Source organism: Sorghum bicolor, chromosome 3 (genome assembly GCF_000003195.3).
Source record: "Sorghum bicolor cultivar BTx623 chromosome 3, Sorghum_bicolor_NCBIv3, whole genome shotgun sequence".
Taxonomy (NCBI): Eukaryota; Viridiplantae; Streptophyta; class Magnoliopsida; order Poales; family Poaceae; genus Sorghum; species Sorghum bicolor.
The window spans coordinates 58751501-58763627 of record NC_012872.2 but is presented as its reverse complement, the minus strand read 5'-3'; the positions used below and the strand labels follow the sequence as shown (position 1 = coordinate 58763627).

General features: G+C 44.5%; 1 protein-coding gene across 1 annotated transcript; it reads right to left on the bottom strand.

Annotated features, from left to right (window-relative positions):
• On the bottom strand, positions 2433-3176 carry LOC8061829. The gene has a single exon (XM_002456060.2). The coding sequence runs from the start codon at positions 3007-3009 to the stop codon at positions 2512-2514; it is 498 nt and encodes a 165-aa protein (XP_002456105.1). The 5' UTR covers positions 3010-3176; the 3' UTR covers positions 2433-2511.

Sequence of the window (12127 nt, the reverse complement as noted above, 5' to 3'; positions counted from 1 at the left end):
CTAATTAAATCCGTCTCCAATGTTCGTACCACTTTTGTCGTCTGAAAAATCAACATCTCCATCTAATGAGTGTATTATCTGTTCCACTTTGAATTTGACAAATAAAGGTGGATTAGGATACGGTGAAGATATTATTGTCTCTGATTCGACCCGTTTGCATCTCTAGCCACAAGCTCATAGGAGTTTTTCACCACTCAAGAATTTGAGAAGGGTTGGGAGCTCATCTAGATTCAATCCTACTGTTTACACAAGAGACACCATTATATGGTGTTTAGCTTGAGGATTCACATCATTTTGGATGGGGTGGTACATCATCGGTCAATCACTAAATTTAGTGAAATGATTTAATTCATTCCTTGCCAATACTAGCAGTGATCATTAGCTTTGTCAGTGATAAATGATGTCTACTTGTTTCGGCTCAGATCAACCTTGCTTGATCCAGTGCTTGACGTCGAACAAGCGTGCATCCCTCTCCCATGTGAGTCGGCCGGAACCCATAATCCCATATACATACAGTGCGACAAAATTAAAAGTACTAGCTGCAGACAATTGGACTTGATCAGTGCCATGTGGTAAATAATGAGAAAGAAACAAAGTGCAGAGAGGTAGCATGGTCAAGCAGAGAAGAACATAGAAAATAGTTTAGACAGAATAGAGGAACAAGATGAGCAAAGAAGAAGCATTCTTAAGGTTTTCTCCAGTATATTACTTAAATACTAGAAATCTGTTTTGCTAGCCAACCATTAGACAGTGTAACAGCTCTCTCTTGATTAACATAAAGCATGAGAGTTATGATATTAGTGATTGTGCTTAATAAATTAACCCTAGCATCCGGCCTGGATGGATCCACCATCACTGTCACGTCAGGACTAGCTGTGCTTTTGTGATCTACTGATACGTTTTGACAATAATAACATTACACTATAAACGTCACGTTTCCTCTATAGAGCAGATGCATGTCACTTTTTCAAATTAAACGAACGGAAAGTTTCAAAAACTACCCCGCACGCCATACAAGTCACTTGCATTTTTAGGAGCTATTTGACAGCGCTCGATCCCAGCTCCTTAGTCTCCGTGACAATTGTTTCTAGGTAGTCAAATAGGTAAAACACAACTAGATTCTGGTGGGGTTAGATAAAAATCGTTTCTCTATTTATTACCCTGTAAGAGCTGTGAGCTAAAAAAACATCACTTCTCAACTCTCTAATTTCACCTACTCTTTACCCCACCAAAATCACTCTATAGAATCATCAGAGAGTGTAGCTCTACTAAAATGATCCTCATGTTCTAACCCAAAAGCACATTTTGTTACAGATACACCGCATTGAGTTTATTGCAATGAATTTTTCCCTAAAATGTGAGAGGCCATTGATGCAGCTTTTTATCGAAGTTCCCTGCATTTTTTAAGCTTCCTTCAAAAGAATCATCGATGAAACTCAAATGTGATTACACCGATTTTTGTCAGGTGCTCCACATTGGCTAAATGCAGGATTAGCTAAGCACATGCACGGTTAGGTCATTTTCTTTATTATTCTGCAATAGAATAGAAGTGGACTAGAGTAAGCATGCATGCATTTTTGCAACAAAACATATTATGAATTAGAATACCAGGACACTCCCAACCAAGGAACTATATGGTTTCTATTTTCATCAGTTGGAGTGTCAGCTAAGCAAAATGATGATGTGACACTGCAATTAAAAAAGAAAGAGGAGAAAATAATTTTTTAATAAGAAACCGTGTCTACTTCATCCATTTCAAATTACAAAATGTTTCGGCTTTATGTATTTAGACATAGATATACCTAAGTACATAGCAAAACTATATGCATATCTAGAAAAGTCAAAACATCTCATGATTTAAAATGAAGGAAGTGGAAAGTACCCATTAATGCTGTTTTTAGCATTGGACCTCATACATAGGATTTTTTTTCTTATCTTCTTAAAACAAAATGAGATAATGAGCTGCCAGTTACACCGTGCCGTACATAAATACATCCGCCATTACGGCGGCGCGATCTTAAGTAGACTATGAGGTCATAGCTAAGGATAGGGACGGTGCTCCAAAATGGGTACATGTGGTTTTTCTCTAGTTAATTTAATAAACTAAATAGATAATTTTTTCTTCACTTTTTTTATTTAGTTTATTTAATTAGGCTAGAGAAAAACTGCGTGTATTCATTTGGAGGGCCATCCCCATCCTTAATCAGAGTGATTAGGGTTGGGGATGCTACAACGGTTAGCAGGCGACGATGCGCGGCAAGTGTCACCCACCTTTATGCAAGAAAGGGCGTCGTCCCCAGCAGCAATGCGCGGACGCATGCACGGTGGTGCCCTTGTCTTTTTCCGTCCAATCCAAGCAAGAACGCTCGAAGGACACGTTAAGAGCAAGTCGAAGCCACGATTGGAAATTTTCATCCGCGGTGAAGGAAGGAGGAGGGCGTAAAGATCTAGTAATAACAAATATAATTAGGGAGAGAGATTACAAGGTAAATGAACCTAGTAATTAGGCTATCATATCTGGCAGCCGCAGCAGCAGAAGAAGCAGGAGAGCGCGAGGCCCAGCACGACGGCCTCCACCACGTACATGACGCGGAACGCGGCGGCGTCCAGCAGCGCCGACGCCCACCCGCCGCCGATGGACACGCGCTTCCACCTCGGCAGCCCGGCCAGCAGCCTGGACGACGACGCTGACCCGCCGCCGCCGCCGCCCACCAGCTTCCGCTGCCGGCGGTGCTCCCGCGGCGGCGGCACCATCAGTCGCCGCAGCCACCCGCCTCGCCGCGGCTTCGTCGTCCTCGTCGCGCCGCTGTCGTCGTCGTAGGCGGCGGCGGCCGCCGCCGCCGCTGTCCTCCCCTTCTCGGCTCCTACCGCTGCTGCCACGGGCGAGTACATCATCCGCTTGATCCACCCCCTGCGCTTCTGCACCGGCGCGCCGCCGCCGGCCGCCGCCGTCTCGGCCGGCGCTATGATGCCGTCCAGCTGATGACGGTCTACGGCGACCGTGGCCATGGCCACGCGCGGGGACGTCGTCGGGAGTGGAAGGAGGCGGCGGCGTGGGTGAAGAAGATTCTTTGACGGGAGAGGAGAGGAGAGGAGAGCAGCAGGGGAAGCCCGTTGCGGAGACCGGGGACGTGACGACCTGGGGTTATAAAGGGAAGGAAACCGCTCTCGCCTCGGTTCGATTTGGAAGAGTCCTCTGCTCTCGCGCTTTGTACACGTACCCCCCAAAATCATTTGTGATTTGTGTACAAAGGATGTAGTACAGCTCGTCATTAATTGTCATGGTTCCGATTTGGTCTGATGCTCTCGCTGCACCAAACTGAACAATTGACCTTCCAGAAGCTCTAGACAGTCTTTTTATCTAGACCCTGTTTAGCGGAGCTCTAGAAAATTTCACCCAAAAACTAAAAAGTTGTTTTCAAGATTTTCCGTCACATCAAATCTTTCGTCACATGCATGAAGCACTAAATATAGACAAAAATAAAAAGTAAATCCACAGTTCATCTGTAAATCGCGAGACGAATCTTTTGATCCTAGTTAGTCCATGATTAGACAATATTTGCCACAAACAAACGAAAAGTGCTACAGTAGCGAAATCTAAAATCTTTTCGTACGTAAACAAAACAAGGCCTTATATCTAGAGCGGCAAGTGTCCAGGTATATGATGTGGATTTTGATCCCAAAACAAACTAGAGAACACATGACATGATCAATGATAAATTTTTAAACCTCTTGTATCCATAAGCATCATTTGTCTGGCATAGTACAGAGTTTGATTTTCAGACGAATTAAAAGACATGATGACTAAGGGGGTTTTTAGTTTCCCTTTTATCTCAAAAATTTTTGGATTTTAGTCTATTATTTTGCATAATGGAACTAAACACCATGTAAAAAAAAGTTATTCTATATTTTGGATTTTGGTCTCAAGATGTCAAAAAAAGACAAAAGAGTCTCAAGAAGCCCTAATAAGATAATAAATTCTGCATTTCAGATGAAACTAAATATAATTCTGAAAATTTTAGCATTTTGCATTTCATCGTTCCAAAGTAGGTTGTATTTTACATTTTGTATCCCACGGAGGAAACACACCCTAAATAAATCAACGTGCCGCAGATCGGCCAAGTAACTAGGCAACAAGCTGCAACGCACGAATGTGTTCCTTAGTAAAATAAAATAAATAAAATAAAAAATTCCAGAAGTGATTTCTGGTCTTCAACCAAGAATAATGAAATAAAATCAAAAGTGGTCTGGAAGCTGTGGAGTTGAGGTATCATATTTCCATCACTTTTTCCTTGGTTCCGCGTTTTGCCAGACGAGACGAAAAAGAACGTGGGAGCGTATCTGGATGAAGCAGAGCGTGCAGACGGAACCCACTTGGCGCAAGCAGAACGGTCAGGTGTAGCAGTCCGCGGAACCAAGTTGTTTTACAGGTAGGAGGATTCGTGGGCACGACTGCACGAGCGCCCAACTGGCTGTGCCAAGCCAACAAGGCGCCAGGGCCGGCCTACCGAGCTGGTTCCGTTCCGTCCGTGCCCACCTTTTGGTTTTTGGCTCCCGGACCCGGCCACCGCATGATATAGTACTTTTCTCGCAGTTTTTTCTCCGACCCGGAGAATGAATTGTGGAGACCCATGAACGCTTGGTCAAGAAAGGCAGGCTCGAGCAGCGACGACAACCAACCGTCAGTTGAATCGTCAGGTGTACCAAGGGGCTCGACACACTGTCTTGGGAGCAGTTGGTTGGCGGCGTGCCCTGCCCATGGCTCTGCTGCTTCTGTGCTTCTCCAATCCTGCATGCACAGTGCACTGCATGCAAGACGTCTGCATCCGCACACTGGGACACACACACACCCGAAGCAAAGAAAAGACCAAAAGGTTAACCAAAGACAGGGAGCTAGCGGCCCTGGTCAAGAGTAAAGAGCGAACACGAGTAAACGTAGCCAAACAAATGGCATCATCATCATCATCATCAGTTCTTTATATGGCACCAGCAGCTACCGCTGCCGCTAGTATACCTTTCATGATTCAGACCGTTGGTCACTGCGCGCTGGATCTGAAGTTCGTTAAAACCTTTTGCCAGTTGGGCGGCAATATATATATATATATATATATATATATATATATATATATATATATATATATATATATATATATATATATATGGGGACCAAATTGACATCGATCGGAACGGCCGGAACGAGCGCATGCATGCAATGCAATGCAATGCGCACAAAACTCGCGTGCGGTCGCATGAAAAGAGGGCCGCTCACATGCACGCATGAGCATCATCCGCCTATATATTCTCCTCCCTGTCAAAGTGTCAATCAATCGAGCAGCTGGCTCCCGTGACTCCGTCGGAATTCCGGGGAAACACTGCAACGCTACGCTAGGGCTGCCGATCGACGACGTCTCTTTCACTTGGACTTACGTATCTGGACTGCTATCATGCATGCACATTGTGAGTTGTGACGATGGATTAATTGATCCCTCAATCGGCAGCTGGAAAGCCCGGAGTACCGGCATCCGGCATCGTGTGGTGTGGTTTAGGGGTGTTTGGACTGCTCAGCTTCATAGTTTTTTTTAACTCTGCTCAACGTTTTTTATTTAAACAGTTTTAGCTCTGCGCACTCAGTTCGAGTAAAAAAGGTAGAGTCGTCAGAGCACCTAAAGAAATACTCCACAAACTCCAGCTTTTTTGTAGAGCTGCTCCACGATGGCGTTTGTGGAGCAGAGTTTATGGAACAGTACCAAACACCCCCTTTAATCTCTAAAACCAGCCATAGCTAGCTAGCCAAATGTTACTGCATCTCTTTTATGATGAAGGAGATACAGTGTATGAAAAATCTTCCTTACCATTAGCGCAGTTTTAATGGTGCTTCATCAAAGTTTCATGAATATTAAATATGCTGATGTGGTACCGTATCAATGAAGAGAGAAATGATAAGAGTTTCGGATGAGTAGAGAGAGTTTCATAAGAATGAAACTCTTCTACATTGTTTTCAAAATATGAATGTATTGAAGAATAGGTCATGAAACCCATATTGAGGATGGCCTAAGGCAATGGTGTTCGTCGCTACTCAGTCGCTGTGTGTACTCGCTAGCGCCTATAGTTGCTCCTCGGTTTACGCGCGCATAGCATCCCAAAATGAATGCAAATCTGGAACAAGGTGATGTTTTAGTATACCAAGTTTGACCAATTATGTATAAAAAGGTATAAATATTTATAATATTAAATAAGCACCATTAGATTAAATATGAAATGTATTTTCATAATAAATTGATTTGAAACCATAAATGTGAATATTATTTACTCCTACTAGAAACTTTGTCAAACATGAAGCATTTTAACTGACACGCATACTATAGTTTTGCATTATTTTGAAGGCAGAGGTTGGTTACGAGAAAATTGATAGCTCAACGTACTTAGCACGATATATAATAATGCCAAAGCGGCGTCATCAGGACCCTTGATCATGCTCTGGCGTTCATGTGCGCCTAGCTATCTAACGTACGGTTCCGTAAGCACGGATAATTGCATGCCACGATGACATAGGAGATCACGTCATTGAATAGAGGATGATAACGTACAGCTGCTAAGGAACGTGTTACTAGTACCAAACAAACTTGTTTCTCCAAGTGATGATAAAAAATTAATCAAAAGTAAAGATGCCCTAAAATGAATTGTTACTAGGTCCACGCCTCTCAGCGGTGTTTTCTTAAGGACCGAAAATAATAATTTTTGTTTCTGATTCAAATGCTGAATACAGGAGTCCGTCCCAAACTCCCAAATCCCTATGCAAGCTAGCCGGGGGAACTTGGAGCGTAAGCAAGCAAAGCCTTCGTACGTGGGCGTGGCGGCTGCAGCTAGTGCTAATCATCAGCGTTCAAGGGTTCTGGTCTTCTGGAAGCAATATATTTTTGCAGTATGGCCTTGTTTAGTTCGCGAACCCGACGTCCGACCCGTCGTTGATAAGCTCCCAATCATCCGAAATCACGCGGACACGAATCTCTGGTGCAGCCTGTCGCGATAGAAACGTCCAAGAATCTGGGCCAGGTCCGGTCAAAGCGGACGTGCGCCCGGCCAACAGTCCAACACTCGCCCGGCCGGTCGGCCCTCTCGCAGGATTGTGGCCGGAGTGCCGTTCCAACGGCAACATGACAGTAGCTTGTTTGCTTGGCTGGTAAGTTATGGTTCGAAATATTTTTCGTTAATTTGTTATAAGAGTCTTTTTAACGTGGTAGTATAGTTACGTTAGGACTAGCAATGTAGACTGCAGTCAAGCCAGCCATGGCTGCGATGGACGTCATTCTAGGCGATGGAAGGACCACGTCTTCTGGCCGGACCGCTGGATGCCGAATGGCTGCTCCGGGAGGGAGGTAGCTCCCAGCCTACTGGCCAATGTGGGGCGCCGACAACTCAGTCGCACGGTTGCGGAGGCTTTCAATGGACATGCCTGGGTCCGAGACATTGTTGAGCCTTTCATTGTACCGATCTTGATTGACTATCTGAAGCTTTGGGACATTATCCAGAACGTGCAGCTAACGGAGAATTCACTTGATGTCTTGCGCTGGAAATGGTCGGCGGACATGTCGTACTCCTCGGCCTTGGCCTATCACGCACTTTTCTCTGGTGTTGTCAGGCCTCTTGGGGCGAAGGAGCTCTAGAAGGTTTCTGATCCAGCCAAGGTCAAACACTTCTTTTGGTTGGCGCTACATAGAAAATGCTGGACAGCAGCGCGTCGACATCGGCACGGATTACAACATTCGCCAAGTTACATCCTTTGCAGCATCGGCATTGAGGAGATCGACCACATTCTGACTCCCTGCACTTTCAGTCAACAAGTCTGGCACTTGGCGTTGGGGGTCCTTGGCTTTAACCAGATGCTGCTCGTGGCAAACGACTCCTTTTTGGTCATGGTGGTTTCGCTCGCGCAAATCGGTCCCAAAGGGACTAAGGCAAGCCTTCGACTCCCTAGTCTTCCTGGTCGCCTGGCACCTCTGGAAGGAGAGAAACTCAAGAACCTTTGACAATAAACTATCCAATCCGAAGGAGGTTCTTCGTGCAATCATCGAAGAAGTACACCTTTGGATTCTCGCGGGCTTCAGGCACCTGGGTAGTTAGCACTTATGACCACCTCGTCACACAATGCTGTGAGTAATTAGGTTCCTTTTCTAGTTTACTTTGACCGTTCTCTAGGTTCCACCTCTCCTAAGTAATTTACGGATTACTAAAGATCGTTGTAACCTTCGACACTCCTCTTCTGTTTAATGAAACATGTGTCAAGTTGGTATGCTCGCGAAAAAAGATTTGTTATAAAATTTTTTTCACTAAATGACTAACAGATTCGTCAGATAATCTCAAGCAAACGAACAGAACCAACAAAACTCGTTTCAGTTTACGCGGCAAAGCCTGATCGAGACAATCCAGATAAAGGATATGCACCCCGCACTTTATTGATTCGGACCTGTCTTCTGTCTGTAGGCAAAGGCGTATGAGTCCGACGGCCCAACCAGCCCAGCTCGTGCGAGCCACGCACGCACGCACGCACGCAGCACAGCCGTTGGTTTCGGTGCAGGTGCACCCCCACGGCATTAAGCTGCAAGCCTGCAATGCAAATGAAAGCGAAACCAACGAGCCGTGCGCGACGAACAAAGTAGTGGCACGCAGCTGAGAGGCCTATATGGAACCGGCCTACATGTCCACCGAACGTATGCCGTCATCTTACTTATTATCAATCGTGAATCTCACAGCGCACGTACATACATACGTGCACTCTGAAATTCGCGTGTGCTCCTGAGAGAGAGAATCACGCGTTGTTCTTGCACCTCCCTCCCTGTCTTCGGTGCAAGAATCAGATTTACAAACGGGAAGAACGCTTAGTGTATCCGCGGTGGGTGAATCTTAGGAAACTCGCCTTGTCCGAACAAAAGCGGGAGGTTGATGTGAGATGCTCGATACTTTCTGCAGGAGACTGTGCAGGAGACTGCACATCATGGAACAACAACGTCAGTGCATGTTCTTTGCTCCTCTACGGGGGGTTTCTGATTTCACAAGAGGGAAAAAAAACTAAAGAACATGAAAAAAAAACACGCGTTCAAAATGAGTCCTACTAAAATATTCTTAGGTCTTGGATGTCAAATAGGAGCACTAATATGGGCTAAGCGCAACATCCAAAGAAACATATATCTCTTGTCAGGTATAATTTGGAAGAACCGGAGGCACACCCTGAGATGGAAAACCTCCATAGAGAACTAAATATTATTCAAATTATTTTTCTATGGATTTTTTCATCCAGGGGGGTTTGAGTTTCCAAATTAGCCCTTGTAGGGTTCTTTTCGTGGTTTCTGGTTGTCCTCTGATTCACCTGTTATTCTCCTTCCTGGCTTGGCGGCTTCCTTTGATCTAAACATACGTTTTGCTCCGGGCGTTTTGTTAGATCCAGCTGAGCTTGTCAATACAACCAAACACCCCTTGCCAGGAAGAAGTCCAAGAACCAAATACACCCTAAAGCTACTCCATTTATGCTGCTATTATTATGCGGACAATGCCTTGTTGAGCTGGGTTGCAAGGGAGTTTGTGATCGTGGAACGAAGAAGTCCATCACCATCCCATTCTCTACTTTTTTTGTCTGGTTTGTGGAATACAAGAACGAGTTGGTCCATCACCACCAAATTCCTAATACATCACCACTTCTGAAACGAGTTAATTCCCCAAACAGAACACTCCGTAAAAGTTCCAAGTAAGGCCTTGTTTGGATGTAGTCGGATTCGCATCAATCCACATGTGTTGGGGTGGATTGGAGTGGAACTTGAACTAAATTCCACCCGATGAATCCGACAACATCCAAACAAGGCCTAAGAAAACTTGAATACAGAACTTCTCATGATCTTGGCTAGATTGATAATCAGTTGCTGAACTAGGGTAGCAATCTCAAACAATAAGCAACATCAAAACTGCACCCACGACTTACTCCGGGTGCGGGGATACTCAAATATGTTTTCATCACGAGTTCACGACCTATAATTCAAAGAGAAGATAAACATGCTCACAGCACATACAGGCCAGGCTTTCCCTTGTCAGTGTCAAACGTTACAAACGGTATCCATAGCGGCTAGTAGGGCTGATGCCGATTCTTGGTTTTCTTTTGCTGCTTGCACACTAGTGAACTAGAGATCCAAGATTTGTTTATCTCTGCGATTTCATCAGAGCGCCAGCAGCACAAACGACCATCTTCACCTCCTGTCCATCCAAAGATGCCCCTGTTTTGCCCAAGGCTCTCATGGATTCCTGCAGAGGGGTACACGGACCTAACAACTCCTGTATGGCCTCCTTCAAGGATTGCTTCGGCTGAACCTATTGCTCCTGCGTGATCATTTCTTACAGGAAAGTAACCTAACGTCCCTGCAGCTGTGCCACCAATCAACCATAGCCGGTCATCCGGCATGGAATAGTGACAGTCAACGAAATAGTCAACCTGCCATATGAAAATAGTAGAAATTGAGAAAATGGGGGGAAAATACCAAATATAAAAGAGACAATAGAAGGCGAAAAAAAAAGAATAATGGCAACCCTGTCGAAAATTGGTTTCTTTGATGCACATTTTGCTGCACATGTGCAGGTTTTAGTGAGATAATGGCAACCCTGTCGAAAATTGGTTTCTTTGATGCTGCAAATCATCCACTGCTGCAAGATACTAATCGCCCAACATATAAGGGTTTCCTTGATGAACTACTTAATAATATCACAACGACTAACACAGACTTTGATATTGAAGCCTCTGGTGGATATGACGATGAAATGATTGCCAGACTGTCGAAGCTCAGGTGTTGCAAAGATAAGGAAATAGCTGCTAAGACAGTCAAAACCATCAAGTTAATCCTGATCCTGTACTACAAAATTCACATCTTTTTTTTAACTGTTGTAGTGCAATATAAATAATGCCATCAAGTTAATATGTTAAAGAATCCCCAGGAAAAAAATGATTTAGGGATAATAGAAACAGGAAGCATGAATGCTGTAGTTGTATTTTATTTTCGAACTGACAAAATACACGAGCAGGTTCTTGGGACTACATGAAGAGACTCAAATTCCTAAGGGCTATTCAAGTGCATTTGATGTGATTTGCCAACGAATGGAACAGAGGATGGCCTATGGCCACAATGAGCAAGTGAGGCTTAATACTATCTTACCACCTGTCATATGTTTCATGTGTTGCATGTAGCTGTTAAAATATCTGTAGTACAGATCTTTCTTTATAAAATCATAAGATATTTAACCTTATATTTATATTGTCATAAAAAGAAGTCAGGAATGTAACAGAAAAGAGGCAATGATCTCAATCTTAGAGCAACTCCAACCATTATGCAAATGGGCTTGGCATTTACCAAAATGCATAAAGCTCCAAAAAAAACCCCTCCAATCGTTATGCATTTGGACTTTGCATTTTACATAGCTATGCATTTGGAGGGGGAAACTTGGCATATATGCCAAAGGAGTCCGGCTATGCAAATAGAGATCACGAGATTCTCGGTTCCACCTCGCGGGCTTTTTTCTTCCCTTCGCGCGGTTTTTCTTCGCGCCGCTACCACTTCACGCGATAGGAGAAGCATCGCGCGTCCTCCTTCGCCAGCTTCGCGCGCGCGTTTGGACGAAGCAGCGCACAACGGAACGGGAGATCGGTACTGCAATCGGTATTGCGAATGGGAACGACGAACTGCGTAGCTCACGATCGGTACTGCGCGGCTGTTTGGCGCGGGAATTGGTGAACGGGAGACGACGGCGGGCTGTTTGGCGCGGGATCGATTGGCCGCGCGGGAAGGAGTGCCCCGAAACAAAATTTTCGGAAAAAAAGATGATGGACTTAGCATTTTGCATAACGGTTGGAGATCACCCGATTTTAGCCTTGCCATTTTCATTTGGGGGTTTGCAATTTGCCTAAAATACATAACTTCAAATGCATAATGGTTGGAGATGCTCTTACTAGTTTATTGTTTGTAGTTGCCTTAATCACTTCAGTTGTATAAATTTGACAGGGACAAAACTCAGATACAAAAATGCACTTTTGATTCCTAGGAGATTTGCAGTAGATTGCCAGTTTAATGATTAATGTGTATCCAAACTTCTTTAC

Coding starts and splice junctions, on each gene's coding strand:
- LOC8061829 (XM_002456060.2), bottom strand. CDS start 3,009: ATGGCCACGGTCGCCGTAGACCGTCATCAGCTGGACGGCATCATAGCG.